Genomic DNA, 20,985 nt, shown 5'->3' with positions numbered 1-20,985 from the left:
CAACCACTCGGAGGAAGATCTATGTAGGAGATCCTGGATAGAGAGGGAGAACAATGTGGAACAAAACTCAACATCATAAAAAAAAAAAAAAAAGAGACCAAGTTTGCTGGTCTGATAGAGCCTGGTGAAACTCCTAAAACTATGACCCTTAGCTACACTTCAGGTCTAGAACTGAACTCACTCCTGTGGCTGCCAGTCAAATAAAAGACAGGCATATAAGCTGATACACTCCTTGGACAGGTTAGCCATGGGAGAACAGAAGGGCTGTGTGTGCACAGGGAGACACCTCCAGGGGCAAGGAGTGCAGGGAGGGAAGGACACAGGGAAGAGGTGACTATGGGGAGGAAGTGGGAGGAGAGCTGTTGCATTGTGGGAATTTGAAGTCAATGCCATGAGACAAAATGTGTACGAACTGCTGTATGGAAAATGAATTTGCACCGGGCAAAAGATTTACTCAGATACTTCACCAAAAAAAGGTATGTTGTTGTTATCACATGCCATTGAGTCACCCGACCCATAGTGACCCCATGTATGACAAAATGAAACACGGCCCATGAGCCATCCTCACAACCGCTGCCACGCTCGAGCTCACTGTCACAGCCACTCTTTCAATCCGCCTTGTTGAGGGTCTTTCCCTTTTCCGTTGACCCTCCACTTTACCCAGCATGTTATCCTTCTCCAAGGACTGGTCCCCTTCTGACAAAGTAAGCAGAGCATGAGAGAGAAAGTCTGGCCATTCTTGCTTCTAAGGAGCATTCCAGCTGTACTTCTTCCAAGACAGATCTGTTTGTTCTTCCAGAAGTCCCTGGTACACTCGATATTCTTTGCCAGCACCGCAATTCAAATGCCTCAGTTCTTCTGCAGTCTTCCTTACTCATTGCCCAGCTCTCACATGCACATGAGGCTATTGAAAATTCCAGGGTTTGTGTCAGGCACACCTCAGTCTTCAAACACTTCAAAGAGGTCTTTTGCAGTAGATTTGTCCAATACCACACATTTGATTTCTTGACTGCTGCTTCCATAGGCCTTGATTGTGGATCCAAGTAGTATGAAATCCTTGACAACTTCAATCTTTTCTTGATTTATCGTGATGTTGCATATTGGTCCTGTTGTAAGGAATTTTGTTTTATGTTGACATGTAATTCACACTTAAGATGAATAAAAAGATGTCCAACATTATTAGTCACTAAGGAAAACCACAAGGAGGTATTGTTTCACATCCACCAGAATGGCTAAAATTAAACAAGACTGACAACATCAGTAAGGCGCTCTGGTGGCACTGTGGTTAAAGCACTGGGCTGCTGACCAGTCCAGACCCACCAGCTGCTCTGCAGGAGAATGTTGAGGCTGTCTGCTTCCATACAGATTTACAGCCTTGCAAACCCATGGGGCAGTTCTACTCTGTCCTATAGGGTCACTGCTATGAGTTGGAATTGACTTGATGGCAGTGGGTTTAGGTTGGTTTTGACAAGCAAGTGTTGGCATCGACATAGAGGAATGGGAACTTTCCTACACTGCAATTCCCCACAATGTAACAGCTCTCTTCTTACTTCTTTTCCCCATGGTTACCTCTTTCCTGGGTCCTTTCTTCCCATGCACTCCTGCCAGCACCCCCTCCCCAGCTGTCTCCCTGTTCTTACCCTGCCCTTCTGTTCTCCCACGATTGATCACTCCAAGTAGTGTGTCCATCTGATGTAAATATTCAGCCCATATGCCTGCCTCTTATTTGGCTGGAAGCCACAGGAGTGAGTCATCAGATTTGCTTTTAATAGCCAAAACCCAGGAACCACCCAAATACTCATCAGTAGGTGAACTGATAAGCCAATTAGTACAACCATACTATGGAACACCATGCAGCAACGCGAAGGAATGAATTACTGATACACACAACATGTATGAATTTCAACATAATGCTCAGAAGTAGTAGTGAGGGAAAAAAGGGTCCATGCTACGTACGTAGTCCCGTTTACTAACTTCCCACAGTGAAAGCAGATCACTGGCTACTTGGCAGCAAAGGGCTGGGGAGGGATAGGAGGGTGGGACACAAGGAGCAGGAGGAAGGACCTGCAGGCGATGATGGTCCTTGTCTTGATAGCAGTGATGGTGTCACAGGCGTACACATCAGAACTCATCAAACTGCATGCTTTACATACGTGCAGTTTACCGAGTGTTGCGACTTCAATAAAACTGAAACCAAAGCCGCTGCTGAGGTCAATTCTGCCCCATAGTGCCCCCCTGTGTCACAGGGTACGACCGCCCTGAGGGGTTTCTTAGCTGCCATCTTTACAGAGGCAGAGCCCCAAGCATTTGTTCCATGGTTCCCCTGGTGGGTTTGAACCGCCAACCTGTAGTCATGGAGCAGAAACCATTTGTGCCTCAGGGACCTTCACATAATTCAATAACAAAATTAAAAAAAACAAAAACTGCCTCCCCAATGTTCGTAATGTACAATTTCAAAAACTAGATTAACATTTTGTATTCAACACACCAGCTTAGAGACAAGTCCATTGTGGGTCCAGGCCACATTCTCCCCATAATACCGCAACGCTCACGAGCACAGACACCCTTTGTGTTTACTGAGATTCTTTTCATGATGAAGGATTTTTTCCCTCACCTTCAAATTTGGTCAAGTGTGTTTCTTGGAGTAAAAATAGAACATGAGTTTGTAAGAACAATCTCATTCCTCCTGACTCAGCCGGAGGCTTTGACGATTTCAAAGTTCCCCTTGGAAACCACTCATGTGTGCTTTACACCCTCCTGCAATGACAGGGCCTCACTCATCGCACCTAGAGCTCCTTGTAGTTCACACCCCGGCTGCCATCTCGCCACCCGTGACAACCACGGACTGTGGAGGGCGGTGATGTTGGCATGTGATCCGAGCTTCCTTTTTTAGCCCCAGGTTTCCCATGATCTGGTTTACATCACTCTCCTCTGTTGGGTGAAATCTGGGTTACAGGAGAGGGTGGAGGAGTTACAGGGTAACCTTGCTTTTTGGACCAGTGTCTCCCATTCCTCTTTTAATGGATATCTGCCTGGCACCATCTTATTGAGATGGCTTGATGGGCGTCTTCCCCACAACTGGGAGGCAGTTAATCTGTGAGTTCAATTAGTGGAACCACTGTGTCCCAATTAGCTTGTCATCTGACGAGATCACACAAGAGATAATCAGTAATGAGCAAGAGTCTGGAAGCTGCCATCCATCTAACAAGGCCGTCTAATCCCAGAAAGGTAACTGGAGGCCAGCACAAATACCAAGGGCCTCCCTGTCTGCGGGGATGGGGCAGGGGGCGTGAGGCATTTCACAGAAGGGTCCCAGTTAGTGTGGACAAGGAAAAGGACATCCAAAGAAGGATCTAGGCCACCATGGTCCACAGGAGAAAGGAGCTGGTTGGGCAGAGCCCTTGGCTTCCTGGGTCTGCCCTGACCCCACCTGGGTGGCCCAGCCCCAGCAGGTACCCAGCACAGTGTCTGGGAAGGAATGAGGAAGAAGAGGGACAGAGTGGATGAGACTTAGAGGGACACATGGGGAAGGACTCCGGCGCCTGAAGGAGCCACACGGTGAGGGCTGAGTATCTGGGAAGCGGCCATCAGTGCTGGACACCCTGACCTCCAGGCCTTTCAGTGATGACACAGGACACAGTGACTACCAAGGGCCCCACAGCCACGTTACCACGGCAACGAGAGAAGCGCCCCTGAATCAAGTTTCTTTCCAGCAATTTAAAGGATTCCTTTGCTTTGTGGTGTCTACTGCAGCCATGCTTATCACAGGATGTGTAACAATGACCTTCATGGCTCATGAGAGGGTCAGGGTCCATGAGCGGGGGTGTGTGTGTATGTGTGTGCGTGTCTGTTTATTCTCTCAACCATAGGGCACTGAGTGGCCTAACAATGACCTTCACGGCTCATGAGAGGGTCAGGGTCCATGACTGTGTGTGTGTGTGTGTGTGTGTTTATTCTTTCAACCATAGGGCATTGAGTGGCATAACAATGACCTTCACGGCTCATCAGAGGGTCAGGGTCCATGAGTGTGTGTGTGTGTGTATGTTTATTCTCTCAACCATAGGGCACTGAGTGGCATCCCTTCCAAGTTAGGCAAAGTGCCAGGTGCTGGGACACAGCTCAGCAAAACAAAGCCAATCAACATGACGACAACGTCAGAGATAGTATCACAAAAAACAGGACTGGAGGCGGGCAGGGGCCAGGCGGCTGCCCTGAGGGAGACTCGCTGTGGTCTGGGAAAGGCGTCCTCCTGCCACCGTTCCAAGTGGGAGAGGGGTCGCCAGGCAGACTGCTGGTAAGATGTCTGTCTGTGCCCTTGGACCCTTAGCAGGGTGACGACGGAGAAAGGGCCGGCCTGCCACACCACAAATGGTAGCCTTGTCATGGTTTGTAGCTGTCTGGCTTTGAAAAAAAATTTTCAATAAAAAAATACATATAACATTTATCAATTCACCGTATTTTCACGTGTCATTCAGTGACATTATGCTCATCACTTTGTGCAAAGCTGAGCCCCCTTGGTAAGACCCCCCCTTCCCCCTCCCTCTCATTCCCAGTAGCCACTACTAAACTCTGGTTACAATGGCTGACTTCGTATTGGTGGGCTCACAGAATTTGCCTTTTTGTGGCTCGCTTCATTTACTCAGCATGTTTCCAAGGTTGTCCACGCTGTGGCATGAACCACGTCATTTCTCCATATGGTAATATTCATGGTAGGCATGTAGCACATTGCATTTGTCAGCTTGCCCACCGACGGACACTGATTATTTCCACCACTGGCCACTGTGAACGGTGCTGCAAGAACGCCAGCACCGGCTGGCGTCTGTACATGGTTCAAAGGGAGAGAAGTGAAATACCCTCGTCCCCATCAAAGGGACTCAGGACTGAGAATTCGTAGTGAACTTCTTCCACAGCTGAAGTTTCAGATGCCACTCTGACAGGGATCAAGGATGAAATGAGCCTTCCATTCAGAGAACCTGGCATTTTCTGTATTTTCACAATCGTCATGGTGGTTTTGAAGGGAGTTTTAGAGGTTGCAAATACGAGAAGGGGCAAGGAAGCAAAGCCAAGAAGTGGCAGGCTCCCTCCTCCTCCAGCCAACACAGGGTGTGAGCCACTATGGGCACACGTGGACAGGGCAGAGTGGCCAGAGCTGGGCAGGGCGACAGGTGGAGCAGCCTTGGCTGTAGGGAGGGCGTGGACAGGACATTGCTGCTACCGGGCCTCACCCCCTTTCTCCAATGGTGACCTGCCCCCAGCTCTGGTCAGACGCCCTGTGGGCAGGTCAGCAGGCCACAGCCCAGCTGGGAAGGGGAGAAGGGCTGTGAAGAGGAAGACTGAGACAACACAGTCCCAGAGGACGGGGCTGGTCCCTGCTCCAGCTGATGTATCTGGTGGACTCCATACTTCTGGACTGTGGGCTCTCGGTTCTGCTCGGCACTGGCTGGGGCACTGGGAGGTGGTACCTGAGGAGTTCAGAGCAGGTGAGAAGACCTTCTCTCGGCTGTTTTGCCACTCAGCACCTGATGGAAATGCCACAGAGACCAAGGATACAAGGCAGCCCAGGGGCCCACAAGCCCGAGCCAGACACGGCCACCCCCTTGTGGGCTTGTCCAGACAAGCCACACCAGGTGGGGAAAGGGAGGGCAGAGACCTCCCACAGGGTTGCCCCAGGGGCTCCTAAAGGGACAGGTGAGCTCAGTCTCCCCGACGGGGCTCCGAATGTGTGGTGTGGCTCCAACAGGCTGGGCCCCCCAGCACCACCACTGGCCCAAAAGACCCTCTGGCTGTATCCCACATACTGCTTGATCCTGAGTGGTGGGAACGCGAGGTCACCAAGAACATGATCAGACACACGCCTAGCAACGGAAGGAATTGTGTCCGTGCCCAACGCCAGCTGTGCAGCCGTTCAGAGCAGCCATCACAGGGAGTCATGGGAAGGCTGAAGACAGGGGACCACTGAGGGCGGGGCTAGCACGTCACCTAGAGCTTTGCAGGGGAGGATGGGAACGCTGTGACCATTCCGGTGTTGTTGGACGAGGTCAGCCACGCACCACCATCAGCCACCAGCACGGCTCCCGTCACGTAAGACGCCGCAGGGCTGGCGAGGTAGAGTGCGCCATGGGCGATCTCCGTCTTGTTTCCTATCCTCTGCAGTGGTATCCCGGTGGACCGCAGGACGGTGCTGCCCTGGGGGCTGACTGGAGAGCAGGAGGCTGGGTCATGGGTAAGGACGTGCCTGTTGCAAGCCTCTGCGGGCCCCAGGTGCCCAGGGCCCCTCCCCTGGCCAGCTCTGTCTAGGGGAAGGGCTGTTAGCATCACCAAGGCCTGGCAGAGCAAACCAAGTCAAGAGCAATGGCAAGGCTTTTCGGCCCACACCCTGCTGAAGTCCGTGAGCCATAGCACTCCCCACCTCCTGGAGCACCTGTCCCAAGTCCAGCTGAGGACTGTCCCTTAGGCCAACACTTGTCACTGGACTATGGAAGAGGAGTCCCACAGAGGGCTTGGCCTTCCTGAGCCCTTACCCAGCCGTCGGAAGCCCTCGGTGCCGCTGATAGGGCCGGGGGCCAGGCTGTTGACACGGATGTTCTGGTGGCCCCACTCCACAGCCAGGTGCCTTGTCATGGTGTCTGCAAAGGAAGAGAGCTGGCATGAGGGGCACCTGTAAAGCGACCCTGCCATCCAGGGAGGCTGGGGTGTACACAGGGGCCCAGTTCCACCTGAAACCACAGTCCCAGGATGGTGAGAGGGGCCCTACCCACAGCGGCCTTGGCAGCTCCTGCGTGCACCTGAAGCACCTGCCCCCGGAGGCCCAGAGTCGCGGTGATGTTGATGATCACCCCTCCATGGTCCTGCGACATGGGGCAGGGGAGGGTGAGTGGGAGGCCTGGGGAGGGAGGTGGTAGGGGCAGCCCAGGGGAGGGGGCACTGGGTGGGCGGCCAGAGGAGGACGCCACAGCCTCAGGACACCTACCCGGAAGAACTTCTCGTAGAGCACGCGGGACACGTTGAAGGTGCCAGCAGTGTCAATGTCCAGCACAGTCTTAAAGGCATTGAAGGATAGGGCACTGGCAGGGCATAGGAAGTTCCCAGCAGCACCTGCAGGGCGGGAGGGGACAGTGAGTGATGCTGGGGGTGGAGGATGCCTGGGGTCAGTGAGGGGGCAGACCCTCATGGACCCTGAGAGGGTTTGGACAAACTCCTGAATGGCAGAAGCAAGACAGGACGTTTTCAAAGGGTAATTTCATGTGAGAGTGAAATTCACATCCTGTGGACCAGAGTTAGCGATCACGTACGTATACACCCTGCTCCATCAAGTCCCTGGGCTGTGCTGTGACTGGAATGACCCTAGAGGACATCACACTGAGTAAAGTAAGTCACACACAAAATGACAAATATCCCAGGATCCCACAACCCAAATCTGCTACTATCAAGAGGATTCTGACTTACAGCAACCCTACAGGACAGGGAAGAACTGCCCCATAGGGTTTACAAGGCTGTATTCTTCACAGAAGCAGACTGCCACATCTCTATCCCACAGAGCGGCTGGTGGGCTCGAACCACTGACCTTTTGGTTAGCAGCCAAGCTCTTAACCACTGAACCACCACGGCCCCTCTGTACAATCCCACTTATATGAAATATGTAGACTAGGCCTATTCACAGAGACCAAAGCAGATTAGTGGTGACTGCCTAGAGATTAGGGAGGAGGGAATGGGGGCTCATTGCTTAAGGGCACGAACATTTGAAAATGGAGAGTGATGATGGCTGCAAAACACAGTGACTATAATTAACGTCAGTGACTTGCACCTGCAAAAATGGCTCAAATGACAAACTCTTTGTTATAGCTACTTTATCACAACACAGTTAAAACATACATATTGACTCATTACCTGCAACACACTTGAATGTAAAATGCTAGTAACAGTGAAACTGGGTGAGAGAGAAGGGGCATACAGGGGTCTCTGTAAATTCTGCACGTCTTTGCATAAATCTAAAAACCGCACTAAAATAATACCAAAAAACCTATTACCGTCAAGTTGATTGCAACTCTAATGATCCTACGGGACAGAACAGAACCGCCCCATAATTTCCAAGGCTGTAAGACCAACTGCCAACCTTCCATCCATCGAGCAGCTGATGGGTTAAAACTGACAACCATTCTGTTCGCAGCCAAGTGCTTAACCACTGAGCAATCAGGACTCCTACTAAAATAACAAAGCCTATTATAGTCGAAGAGCTCTGGTTGTATAGTGCCTAAGGCATTTGACTGCTAACCAGAAGGCTGGTGGTTCAAACCCACCAACCACTCCTTCTACTACTACTGTGTATCTACTTCTGTAGTGACCGCCTCGGAAACCCAAGGAGGGGTCGCTGAGTCGGGATTGACTTGATGGCAGTATTATTTTAGTCACTCCAGCACCCCAGCAACGTTCACCTCCAGCAAGGAGCCGGGTCTAGGCCTGGGCATGTTCCACCACGGGGACCCTGTCCTGGAGCCTAACAGAAGCCCTAGCTCACGAACTCACCATTAACAAGGATGTCAATTCTGCCAAACTCCCTTAGGGCCTCATCCACTGCGGCTGTGATGGCTGGGGGATCTCGAACATCCAGAGACAAAGGCAGGCACCGTTGGCCCGTGGCCGCAACCAGCTTCTTGGCGGCCTAGAAACCAGACAGGAAGGGAGACGTGGGCGGCACACAGGGCCTATGGACCCTGCTCCCGTTCCTGGCCATGAGCTCTTGTCCTGCTGGGTTATCAGCTTTGCCGGGACCCCACTGTGGGGAGGTGTAGCCTGCAGGTGGCCACCCCAGGCCCACAGTCCCAGCTGACCTTTCTACATCACCCCGCGCTGTCTGTCTCCCCACGTGCCTGTTACCCGTAGCAGCAGATGCAGCCACCTCGCCACCCCGGCCCAGACACAGAACTGTGCTGGCGAGTCCTTCCTGATCAAGGACCCACTTGCTGTGGCCTGCCTCCCCAACCTCCCTGAACCCCAAGATCTCCAGGGGCCACTCCATCACCAACAGAGTCCCCAGGGACCAAGGGTACTGGGAGGCCACGTATATTGAAGACACCCTTGGCCCAGGCTCTGGCCGCCCACCTCCACAGGGCAGGGAGAAGCCCTCACCATCGACACTCTCGGCAGGCTCCTGCTGGCGATGACTGTGTGGCACCCATGCCTGTAAAACCACAGGGCAGGCATGAGGGTGGCCAGGCACACAGGATATGCCCAGGAGGGTCTGCCCATTGCTGTAAGCAGAGCTCCATCCCCAAAGGGTTTCTCAGGCTGCTGCACAGCCCGGGGCAGGAGGCACAGGGCTGAGCAGCTGTGGTGGGCACTATCACCTGGGAATTCCCAGCCCACCCCCAGCATGGAAGCAGCACGGGCCTGCTAGTCTCCCCTGCTCAGCCCTGCCGGTTCTGGCTCCTACCTTGTGACTGTCACCACCCCACCTCTGAAGGTCTCAGCCTCGCAGTAACAATCACAGTGCCGCCACCTGTTTGGAGGTTCCCTGAAAGCTAAGAGATCCTAACTCTTGAAACAACCTGTGGGTCCTAGCTATAGTGTGTGGGAAAGCCACCCAGCTCGTGAGGCAAGTCCTTCGGGTGGGATGAGCCCTAAGGCTTCTCTCCCAAGGGACTCACTCTCTGGTATGAAAAGTGAGAGTTTGAGGAACACTGGGGAGGGGTCCTCCAGACTGGTTCTCCCCAATTCTGGCCAAGCCCTGGGCATCATCACCCCAATTCCTGGGTGAGTGTGGCAAGGTGCCATTCTGGGCCTGAGGCCATAGAACTTGTGTCCAAAGACACTTTGTCCTTTACACACTGGGGTTCACTGGCCCCAGCCCTAGGAGGCCCATAGTGGAGTCACTCGGATCTTCTGGACCAACGGCTGTCCACACATAATTGTGCAAAAATCCTTTTCTGTATCAGCGTCTGCCAAGGTCTCTCCAGATGTCACCGAGAGGTACACGCATGACCAGGAGCCTTCCAAAAGGGGAGGGGGTTCACAGGGAGCAGCTATCTCCTCCTCTGGGCAGCTCCCCTCTCCTCTTTGTGCAAATGGGGGTGCCAAGGCCAGAGCCACACAGCCGGGACTAACATGCAGAGTCCTGACACCACCCCCCACTGGCCTGCTCAGCACTTGACCCCTCCAGACCCTCTTAAAGGCACTGTGACCCTTTCCAGGTGGGGGCACCAACAAGGCACTCCATCCACACACCAGTGTCTGTCTAGGAAGCCCAGGCTGGAGCAGGGGCCACAGGAGGGGCCGGGATTGGGTAGGAGGTGGGAAGGCTGCAGGCAATGCTCACCGCATGAAGACCTCAGCAATTCGGAAGCCAATCCCGGAGCCCCCTCCAGTAATAAAGGCCACCTGGTCCCTGAGAAGACCAAAATAAGTGGTCTACACAGAGATTCCCGCTACATTGGGGGAAGGGGGACAGGCAGGTGACCTCAGTCTTTGAGCCTCTGCACTGAGCACTCCGTCAGATTTGAACTGCTCACAAGGAAAGGGCGTTTTTTAGAAGAAAACTCTGCTTTCTAAACCCAGCTCTCCTAGGCGCCTGGGCTCTGTGCAACCCTTCCCCAAGGGTCCTCAAGCCTGCAGGTCAAAGCCGGCTCCACCGCTAGGGGCACAGACAGCTCTCAACCGTGCAAAGGTCACCAGGCCCCTGGACTGTGCGCTCGCCCGGCGCGGGCTTCCACCCCAATTAAACCACATCCCACACCACCTCGCCGGGGACTGCACCCAGAACGCCCAGGCCCCTGCCCCCGAGCGGCGCCCACCGCAGCAGGTCCGGGCAGAAGAGGTGGCGGTACTCGGGGAGACAGTCGTCCCCGTCGACGTCGGGCGGTGGCTGGGCCATGGGCTCGGTGCAGGCTGGGGCAGCAAAAACAGCGGGGATACTGCCTGGGGGAATCTGTGCACCAGCGTCGACCTTTCGGACGACACCAGCTCCGTGAGATCCGCTCTCGGCCCCGGACGCTCTGCCTTGCTTGTAGTCGCTGCTCTTCCCGATACGCCCCTTTCCCTCCCCGCGCGCCCCGCCCCTGCCGTAGGCCCCGCCCCTCTCCTCTCTCCTGGCAGAACCCACCCCGCCCCTTTGGCCTGCTCTGCCTCGCCCCGCCCGTCGCCGCACGCCCCTTCGTCGCGGCCGCGCTGTCTTCTGGGACTGGAAGCGGGTTACGGGCGCAGGCGCAAAGCGTCGTGGCTGCCCGTAGCTTCTGCGTCAGTTCACGCGGGGCGGGCCCGGGGTCGCACCTGATTCTGCGCCCTTTAGCTGACGGATTCGCCGCCAGGGCGCAGCAGACACTCGGCTTCCAGTTAAGGGCGGGCCCATCTGTGCCTTCAAACACCTGCTAGGGGCGCTTGGCAGTGAAAACACCCACAGTTGAAAGGGGCAGAAAAGACCTCCCCACGCCCCGCCCTGTTGAACCAATACGGCGGGCTGGGTGGGGGTCTGAGCTAGAGCCTGCGAAAGCAGAGGGAAACCGCGTTCGCTGCTGGACCCCAAAGGCGCCCGGCCAGTGCCAGTTTCCGCACGGCCTTTCCTCCGTCCCCTCCCGTAGGGGCTCTGACAGTGGGATGCTGGGAACCCACCAAAAGCTAGACAGGAACAGCTGTGTCCATTACCTGGGACAGGTGACCAGGGAGCCCCAGGCACCAAGGGCGAGGTGTGACGGGGGCTGCAGCCAGCTTCAGGGGAGGGACCAGACAGAGGATCCGGCCCTGGGAGTGGACTGGCTGTACCCTCCAACCCCACATGGCTTGTGGGGCCAGAGCAGCTGCTCTCTCCTTCCCCCAAGTCAGGCGGAGGTCTCTGGACCCTCAAGGAATCTATCTATGGATCCCCTACTGGGAGTGTGAAACTGTAGGCTTCCTTTTTGCCCTCAAGAGGTTTACAGCTTTGAAAGCAAAGCAACCATTCACTCACACACACACACACAACACAGCACAGTGAAGTTTAATGTCTCCCTTGGGGGAGGGCAGGTCACACTACCCTCTTTTGCAAACACCCCAAAAGTTGTCTGGCACTTTGGTACAGAAAGGATATGGTCCAATCTGGTGCTGGCTTAGGACACAGAAAGGCACAGAAAGTTGACAGCTCAAACCTCAGCAGGGCTGGGGCAGAAGGTCACCGGGGAGTGGTTTGGAAAGACTGACAAAGCATGGATGTGGGCTGAGTCTTGTTGACAAGAGGTAGTTGATCCTGCTCATATGGGGGCAGACAAGAGCAGCCAAAGCCCTCAGGCTGGGGAGACACTGCTGTGGGGGCCCAGGTCCGGCCAGTCCACCAGCTCACAGCTCTGGAACCACAACCGGATCTCCCTCTGGGCCCCCTCCACGGAGTCGCTGGCATGGATGACGTTCCTGCACCGGGGACAGACAGCAAAGGTAAGGCTTCAGGGTGCTCCCTGGAGTTCCTGTGGTGGTGCAGGGGAGCAAACTGAGTGACTGCAGGGAGGAAGGGGCTAACGGAAATCAACACCTATCTCAGGAGCAAAGAGTTGGAAAACTGGGTTCCAGCTTCTTACCCAACATCTCGTTGGATCCAACCAAACACCCAGCTTCTCAGAAACTTATTTCCCCACCCACTGACCCGTGCCCGCTCCTCAGAGGGGCTGGGGAAATAGACTCGGGCAACAGTGGAGACAGCACAGGCCCAACAGAGGTGCCCCGTTTCATCTGTGCCTGTGAACGGCTTTGAAAGAATTGCCTGGCAGACTTGAGGAAGGCCTTACCACCTCTTGTAAAGTGGGGAGGTAGCAAAATGAGGGGAAGCCTCACTGACATGGATTGCCAGGATCCAGTAGCCACAATCGTGGACCGTGTCCAGGCGGAGAGCATCAGGCCCATACCTGCTAATGTGGACGCTGAAGTCTCCCCGGATGGTTCCTGGGGCAGCTTCCGCAGCGTCTGTGTCTCCGATCATGGTCCTCGAGGTGCGGACCACATTGTGGCCTTCCCAGACCTGCAGCACCGAGATAAGGGGTCAGGGAGGCACAGGGACAGCACAGGCTAGGCCCAGGCTTGGGGAAGGACACAAAACACACCCAGCCTCCATGGCTCACCATGGCCACCACCGGGCCGGAGCTCATGTAGCTGATGAGGGCTGGGTAGAAGGGCTTCCCCCGCAGGTCACAGTAGTGTTGGGCAAGGACGCTCTCTGGTGCCTGGGTGGCACAAGTTGGGGGCAGTAAGTGAGGGGGTGGGAGATGCCTCTGGAGGCCCCCCAGCTCCCCGGGAGGCCCTCTCATACCTGCAGCATCTTCATCCCCACCAGCTTGAAGCCACGCTTCTCGAAGCGGCTGATCACATCTCCCACCAGCCTCCGCTGCACCCCATCAGGTTTCACTGCCACCAGGGTCCGCTCCTGGGTCCGAGATGGGCCTCCTTTAGAAAGGGGGGGTCAAGGCTGTGTGGCCTCAGCCTCCATGCCTCCACAGCCTGGGCGCCCCAGCCAGACCCAATGCGTTTGCTGGTACCCCTACATAGCTGGGAGCCAGAAGCACTCACAGCAGGGGGCACCCAGGGCAGCGGTCTTTTTTTTTTGTCATTTGGGTGAAGGTTTACAGAGCAAATTCACTTTCCATACAGCGGTTCACATATACTTTGTCTCATGACATTGACCACAGTTTACCACAATTCAACAGCTCCCCTGCCACTTCCTCCCCATAGTTACCTCTTCCCCTGTGTCCATCCCTCCATGCACTCCTGCCCCCTGAGCTGTCTCCCTGTGCATAAGCAGCCCTTCTTTCTCCCATGATTGTTCTCTCCAAGGAGTGTGTCTACTTGAGGTAAATGTTCAACTCATATGCCTGTCTTTTGTTTGGCTGGAAACCCCAGGTGTGGGTTCAATTCCAGACCTTAAGGGCAGCTAGAGGCCATAGTCTCAGTGGTTCCACCAGCCAGGGCAGCAGTCTTGAGGCATCCCCAGGAAAGCATCCTGAAGAGCCAGGAGACCAAAAGAGAAAAGCAGGACCCCTGGTCTCTCTCTGACTCCTGTCCTCCTAGGTGGACCAAGACACCTGCCATGCTAGCAGGAGCCGGTGGCCACAGTCTGTGCTCCTGAGTGAAGGAAAGGGGCTGCTGTGGCTTCCAGGCGATGGGGAGGGCCTGCACAGCCTTGACCCTCCATCAAACAGACAGGCTCGAGTCAGGGCCGGGATGGGCCCCCACAAACCTCCCGGGGCAGACCCTTGAGCCAGTGGCCAGGCCAGGCTTAGCTCTAGCGACCTAAGACCGGGCAGTGGGCCTACTGAGGAAGACTTCTGGGAGCCCCTGGCCCCCAGGGACCCCGTCATCGCCCACTGTGGCCACCTGGCCTTGGGGCTCCTTCTGCTCCAGGGGCTCAGTACCCGGGCAGGCGGCAGAGGGTGGGCACGGGGGGGGGGGCGCCCCGGGAGCTCAGAGCCTGCCCCTTCCAGACAGAGCTGGCCCCCAGCGCCCGGGCGCACGTGCGCGAACAAAGGCCGCGCTGCACGCCGCCCAGCTCCCGCCCAGGGCGCCCACTCACCCGAGCTGTGCCGTAAGGGGCTCGGGCCCGGGGCCCGCGGGCCGCCCAGCAGCCCCCGCAGTGCGGCGCGGCCCAGAAAGGCGCGCATGGCCCGGGCCCGCGGGCCGCTCCCAGCGCGGCGGATCCGGAGGAGCCGAGAGCTAGACGTGGGGGGCGGTTGTGAGCTCGCGCCCCGCCCCTCGACGCTGGCCCGCCCCTAACCCCGACTCCCCGGATTCCGGACCCCTTGACCCTAACCTGCCCAGCCCCCGGCAGAAGCCGGTGCAGTATGCTGGGCCCTGGGCGCACGAGGTGCCGGTGCAGATGTTTGGTGGTGTTCCGGTCAAAGCCAGAAGAATAAAGGGACACACTAAGAAGGAATCCAGCCCGAGATAGATGTACCTTGATACCCTGGCAGTCGGAAAAATGTCGTTTGAGGCATTTTTCATAGAAGGGCCCTCCCGTGCCAATGCTGGGTCTCTTTACAAGTTTTTTAATCATCTGTATTTTACCACAACACATAAAATTCACAGTTTTAACCATTCTTTTTAATTTTTTGAACGTTTTATTGTGGTTTAGGTGAATGCTTATAGAGCAGTTTAGTTCCCCAGGCAACAATATGTACAAAGATCATTAGGTTGCAAGCCCCCCCAACTGTCAGCACTCTCCCCACTAATACCCTGGGCTCCCTCTTTAAATTCGCCAGCTTTCCTGCCTTCTGGACTTTACTTCTGGACAAATGCTGCCCTTTGGGTCTCTGGAGGTGAATGTTCTGAGGAGCCCATTCCTCACAGGTGTTACTGTTCACTTTATGGACCTGCCTGTTGTTAGGCTGGAAGGTGGCTTCCAGGAGTGGGTTCAGTTCTAAGTCTGAAGAGTGTCTAAGGACCGTCGTTTCCAGGGTTCCACCAGACCAGTAAGTCTGTCTTTGTTGTGGATTTGAAAATTGTTCTACATTTTTCTGTCACTCTGTCTAGGACAGTCTGTGATCCTGGTCAGAGCTGTGGGTACTGATAGCTGGGTACCATCTAGTTCTGGTCTCGGGCTGGAGGAGGCTGTGATTCCGTGAGTGATCCCTTTGTCTCTTGGACTACTTGCTTCCTGGAGCCTTGGGCTTCTTCACTCCTCTTAGTTCTGGACAGGACAGCCATTCTTCAGTGTACGACCTGCCGGCTAAGCACGTTCACCAGGTTGTACACCCATCACCACCATCTGTCCCCAGATTCTGGTTATCACCCTGCCCAGTGAGCAATGGCTCCACCCTCCTGCCCCACCCAGCACCTGGTAACCTCTAATGCACCTGTCTCCATGTTGCTGTTGTTAGGTGCCCATGAGTTGGCTGTGACTCACAGAGACCAGGAGGAAGCACTGCCTGGTCCTGTGCCGGCCTCACAGCCGTTGCTGGTTGAGCCCATTGTTGCAGCCGCTGTCAGCCCGTCTCACTGAGGGTCTTCCTCTTTCTCTGACCCACATTGTTCTTCTTCAGGGACTGGTCCCTCCCAATCATATGCCCAGAGTTTGTGAGGCAAAGTCTCACCATGCTCACTTCCAAGGAGCATTCTGGCTGTATTTCTTCCAAGACAGGTTTGTTCGTTCTCCTGGCAGTCCATGGTATATCCGCTGTTCTTTACTGACACCACAATTCAAAGGTATTGATGCTTCAGTCTTCCTTACTCATTGTCCTGCTTCCACATACATATGAGGTGATGGAAAATACCATGGCTTGGGTCAGGTGCATCTTGACCTCGAAGGAAGTGACATCTTTGCTTTTAGAGACTTCAAAGGGGTCTTTTGCAGCAGATTAGGTCAATGCATTGCATCATCTGATTCTTGACTGCAGCTTCCATTGGGTATTGACTGTGGATCCAAGTAAAATGAAATCCTTGACACCTTCAGTCTTTTCTTTCTTTGTCATGATGTTGCTAACCAGCTCTGTTGTGGGGATTTTTGTTTTCTTTTGTTGAGGTGTAATCCACACTGAGGCTGCAGTCTTTGCTAGTCTAGAGAGTTCATATAAATAAGTCATACAATGTATGGCCCATTTCACTGAATAGGTTTGCAGGTTCACTCATGTCCTGGCGAGTATCAGAACTTCACTCCTTTTCATGGTGGAAAATTCTCCAGCATATGGGCACGCCACATCCTGTTCTTCCATCCATTCATCTGTCAGCGGACACTGGGTGGTTTCCTCCTCTTGACTGTTGTTAACAAATGTTAAATGACTGAAACCATATACTGTATGTTCTTTGTCCACTGTGGAATTAAATTAGAACTCAAAACGGCAGGATAACTAAAAAACACCCAAACATATTTGGAAATTCAATGCCATAGTTTATAATTCCTGGGTCAAAGAAGAAATTACAAGAGTTAGAAATATTTTTAGTTGAATGATAACGAAAACACAACATCAGAATTTGACATTCCAGAGTTTTCCATGATGTTGTGTGAATTGATAGCTCATTCTTTTTTTTCTTCCCCCTCGGCTTTTTTTTCTTGTCTGAATGTACCATTGTTTGTCCCTTCACCTCTTGAAGGACATTTTGTTTGTTTCTAGTTTTTAATGACCACAAATAAAATTGATCATTTAATCCATGTACCATGTTTTATGTTGTTGTTATTTGCCGTCGAGTTGGACCCGACTCATAGCAACCCCTCCTTGGGTTTCTGAGGCGGTATCACTATGGAAGTAGATTGTCCAACCTTCCTTCTGAGGAGTGGCTGGTGGGTTTGAACTGTCAGCCTTCTGGTTAGCAGTCAAGTGCCTTAGGCACTATGCTACCAGAGCTCCTATGTTTTATGTAGACATAGGTTTTTAAAACAGTGGGATAAGTATCCAGGACCATGATTGCTGGGCTGTATGCTAAGACTGTTCAGCCTTATAAAAAATTGCTGAATGCATGTTGCTGTGTGAGAAACCAGTTGAAAAAGGCTACAGACTATGGGATTCTATTTCTATAACATTTTGGAAAAGGCAAAACCCTAGAGACCGTAAACAGATCAGTGGTTGCCAGGAGCTTGAGGAGGGAAGAGGGTTACGTGGGTGAAGCCCAGGGGATTTGAGAGCATGAAACTCCTCTGTGATGTTAGTATCAGATACATAACATTAGGGATTGTCAACACATATCCATCCCAAAAATTAACATTAATGTATACAAATTAAAAAGGTATTAGGCTACAGGAAGGCATTCACTCGTTACAATCATCAACCATCTCTAGATCAAAAATCAATAGGGCAGCTTTTGCCCAGAGAGAAATCTCAGAAGGCAGGAAGAGCTAGGAGAGGGGACAAAGGGAAACAGGAAAGAGGGAGGAAGTGGGAAGAGCGTGGTTACATTGTGGGGACTGCAATGAATGTCACAAAACAATATGTATATAAACTGTTCAATGGAAAACCAGTTTGTTCTATAAACTTTCACCCAAATCACAATTTTGTAAAACAATCTGTTAGAAGATTAAGGAGCTCTGGTAGCACAGTGCCTAAGGTATCTGACTGTTAACCAGAAGGTTGGTGGTTCAAATCCACCAGCCACTCCTCAGAAGCAAGACTGGACAATCTCTTCTGTAAAGATATGCCACCGTGGAAACCCAATGGGTGTCACTATGAGTCGGAATCGAATTGGTGGCAGTGGGTTTGGTTTGGTTAGAAGATCAGGTGACCCCAGGATGGAACAGAGACTGAGAAAATACTCTAATTGTATTAGAAACGTATGACATACCCTCACTGGAGGTGTTGGGGAAAAAGGGTACTCCCTTAGCAGTGGTTAAAGCATTTGGCTGCTAACCAGAAGTTTGGGGTTTGAACCCACCAACTGCTCCATAGGAGAAAGATGAGGCAGTCAGCTTCGGCAAAGATTTACAGCCTTGGAAACCCCATAGGCCAGTTCTGCCCTGTCCTGTGAGGTCGCTGTGAGTCGCAATCATCGGCAGGCCAGCTGTGGGTTTCGTTTTGGTTTTTGGGGTAGCATTGGGCATCGGTGGAGACTAACATTAAAGAGGAACTGCACAGAAGCACCAACTCAGGTTGGTAAAGTTGTGTCCCACAGGGATACGGAGTAACAATTCTGAAACCACTGTGCACTGTGCTGGATGTGCCAGGCAGCCTCCTCACTACTGGAGCGGGAAGTTAACGGACAAGCAAGGGGGGAGTCTCCTGCCCTGGTAGCTGTCCCTGCCGGTCAGGTCACCCACGTAGAATAGGGCCAGGACACTTTCTCTGCCCTTAAGACCAGGCCCTGCCCTGGTCACCATGTTCCGGTGCAGCTGGACCTCACCCCACACTCACCGCAGGCCAGGAGACCTGGGGTCACTGCCTGTGGCCAGAGAGGGAGAAGCTTACACATCCAGACAGAGCGGGGAAAAATAGCAACCATATAGTGAACTTTCCCAACACTCACCTTATCCAAGCGTCGTTCTAAGAGTACATATTTCTTACTTTTTTGCTTGAAAAATGATCTTTTCTTTATGAAATAATGATTATGGTAAAAAAAAAAAAAAAAGCAAGCCCACTGCTGTGGAGTTGATTGCACTCACAGCAGCCCTAGAGGACAGAGTGGAAATGCCTCAAGGCTATAAAACTTTACCAAAGCAGACTGCCTCATCTTTTCCCACGGAGGAGCTAGTGGGTTCAAACTGCCAACCTTTGGTTAGTGGCCACCAGAATTCCTCAATCGATGGTAGTTGAGCTTCAGGGATTTTTTTTTTTTTCAAAAAAAAATTTCAAAATATAGATTCAGAAAACTTATGTTGGTCTCAAAACCTTTAGAGAAACTGTTCCTGTTTGTGGGAGCTCTGGTGGTGTAGTGCCTAAGGCATCTGACTGCCAGCCAGAAGGCCGGCGTTTCAAACCCTCCAGCCACGCCTCAGAAGAAAGATTGGGCAATCTACCTCCATAGAGACACCACCTCGGAAACCCAAGGAAGGGTCGCTACACGTCGGATCCAACTTGACGGCAGTGACTTTGGTTTGTTTCGTTTATTCCTGTTTGTGAAACCCAGATGTTTGGGTACTCCTGGTCTCACTTGACAAATTAGGGCCTGCCTGAGGCCAGAGAGAGACTGACACCCCTTCCCATCACGGAGGGTCAGACCCAGCCCTGCTCTCAAAAACCTGCAGTGGTCTTGGGGAGCGGGACACCCCATGTCCTTAGAGCAGAGACAGAGGGAAGAGTCCTTCCACCCTAGGGGGTAGGAGAGGGCCCATGGGAAGAGGGGCCTCAGGAGCTGGCATTCAGGAAGACAGAGCAAGTGGGGCTTGGACATGTAGGGATGGGGAAGGGAGAGAGTAACCCAACAGTCAGCCCTCGTGGAGCAGGGAGAGAAACTCCTGTAGGTGCAGTGTGAGGTGTGGCCAGGGCCACAGGGAGAGCCAAGCAGTGCTGCCTCCTGCAGACAGCGGGGGGGTCCAGGCGCCTCAGAGAGTCCCTGGGACCAAGCCCTGCTGCTCTCCCACTGCGTATTTGGATAAATTGGATATTTTTTCCCTCCAATTTTTTTTTTTTGTGTGTGATTTGGGTGAAATTTCCATATAGCAGTTCACACACACGTTGTCTCATGACATTGACTACAATTCACCACAATGCAACAGCTCCCATCCCACTTCCTTCCGATAGTTACCTCTTTCCTGTGCCCATCCCTCCATGCATTCCTGCCCCCTGAGCTGTCTCCGTGTGCATAAACAGCCCTTCTTTCTCCTGTGATTGTTCTCTCCAAGGAGTGTATCTACCTCAGGTACATGTTCAACTCATATGCCTGTCTTTTGTTTGGCTGGAAGCCACAGGAGTGGGTTCAATTCCAGACCTGAAGGGCAGCTAGGGACCATAGTCTCAGTGGTTCCACCAGGCTCTATCACTCCAGCAAACCTGGGCCCCCTTTATTTTTCCCCAAATGATTTTGAGTTTTGTTCCACATTGTTCCCCCTCTCTACCCAGGATCTCCTACATAGATCCCGCTCCTAGTGGTTGACAGTGGTAGCCGGGCACCATCTAGTTCTTCTGGTCTCATAGTCGAATAGGCTGCAGATCGCATGGTGTACCAGTCGCTAGGACTAATTCTTTCCATGAATCTTTGGTTTTCTTCATTCTTCTTTGCTCTGGATGAGGAGAGACCCATCGTTGCATCTAGATGGCTGCTCACAACTTTTTAAAGTCCCAGTCACTATTCGCCAAAGTAGGAAGTGGAACAATGTTTTGTGTAGCGTGTTATGCCAATACATTGGATTTTTGTTGCTGTTGTTGTTACATTTTGAGTTTTTATCCAAAAAAAGAATAGAAATAATGCTTCTTGCAGCCAGGCATGAAGCACTGGATTGTGTGGGAACAGCCCCCTCTCTGCTGGCCAAGGTGAGAGCCATCAGCACTTCCAGACTCACACCCAGAGACACAGTGAGTGGTGCTGAGGGGCTCCTGTTCATTAGGAAAGGGGCTGCGTCCACACTGCTCAGTGTTAGGCGTGAATCGTGGAAAGGGGCTACGTCCACACTGCTCAGTGTTA

At 53.1% G+C, this 20,985-nt stretch overlaps 2 protein-coding genes across 2 annotated transcripts in view; both read right to left on the bottom strand.

Moving 5' to 3' along the window:
* DECR2 (2,4-dienoyl-CoA reductase 2) overlaps positions 1-10,867 on the bottom strand; it is a 17,976-nt gene extending 7,109 nt beyond the window's left edge. Inside the window, exons 1-10 of the mRNA XM_007957479.2 lie at positions 10,788-10,867; positions 10,313-10,381; positions 9,127-9,178; positions 8,524-8,659; positions 6,971-7,095; positions 6,755-6,848; positions 6,522-6,626; positions 6,016-6,197; positions 5,404-5,462; positions 2,810-2,945 (exon numbers count right to left, since the gene is read on the bottom strand). Of these exons, the coding sequence (XP_007955670.2) occupies positions 2,810-2,945; positions 5,404-5,462; positions 6,016-6,197; positions 6,522-6,626; positions 6,755-6,848; positions 6,971-7,095; positions 8,524-8,659; positions 9,127-9,178; positions 10,313-10,381; positions 10,788-10,867 (1,038 nt within the window). The remainder of the gene's footprint in view (positions 1-2,809; positions 2,946-5,403; positions 5,463-6,015; positions 6,198-6,521; positions 6,627-6,754; positions 6,849-6,970; positions 7,096-8,523; positions 8,660-9,126; positions 9,179-10,312; positions 10,382-10,787) is intronic.
* A 1,381-nt stretch (positions 10,868-12,248) lies between these two features.
* Positions 12,249-14,606, bottom strand: NME4 (NME/NM23 nucleoside diphosphate kinase 4). The gene is made up of 5 exons (XM_007957478.1): positions 14,519-14,606; positions 13,262-13,395; positions 13,074-13,175; positions 12,861-12,973; positions 12,249-12,372 (listed from the first exon to the last, which is right to left on the bottom strand). Exons 1-5 carry the CDS (start codon positions 14,604-14,606, stop codon positions 12,249-12,251), a joined length of 561 nt encoding a protein of 186 aa, XP_007955669.1.
* Between the last annotated feature and the right edge of the window lie 6,379 nt (positions 14,607-20,985).

This window comes from Orycteropus afer, unplaced genomic scaffold, assembly GCF_000298275.1.
Source record: "Orycteropus afer afer isolate SDZICR_OR568_19922 unplaced genomic scaffold, OryAfe1.0 scaffold00751, whole genome shotgun sequence".
Lineage (NCBI taxonomy): Eukaryota > Metazoa > Chordata > Mammalia > Tubulidentata > Orycteropodidae > Orycteropus > Orycteropus afer.
The sequence above is the reverse complement of the archived record's forward strand: the minus strand, read 5'-3'. Positions and strand labels throughout refer to the sequence as shown.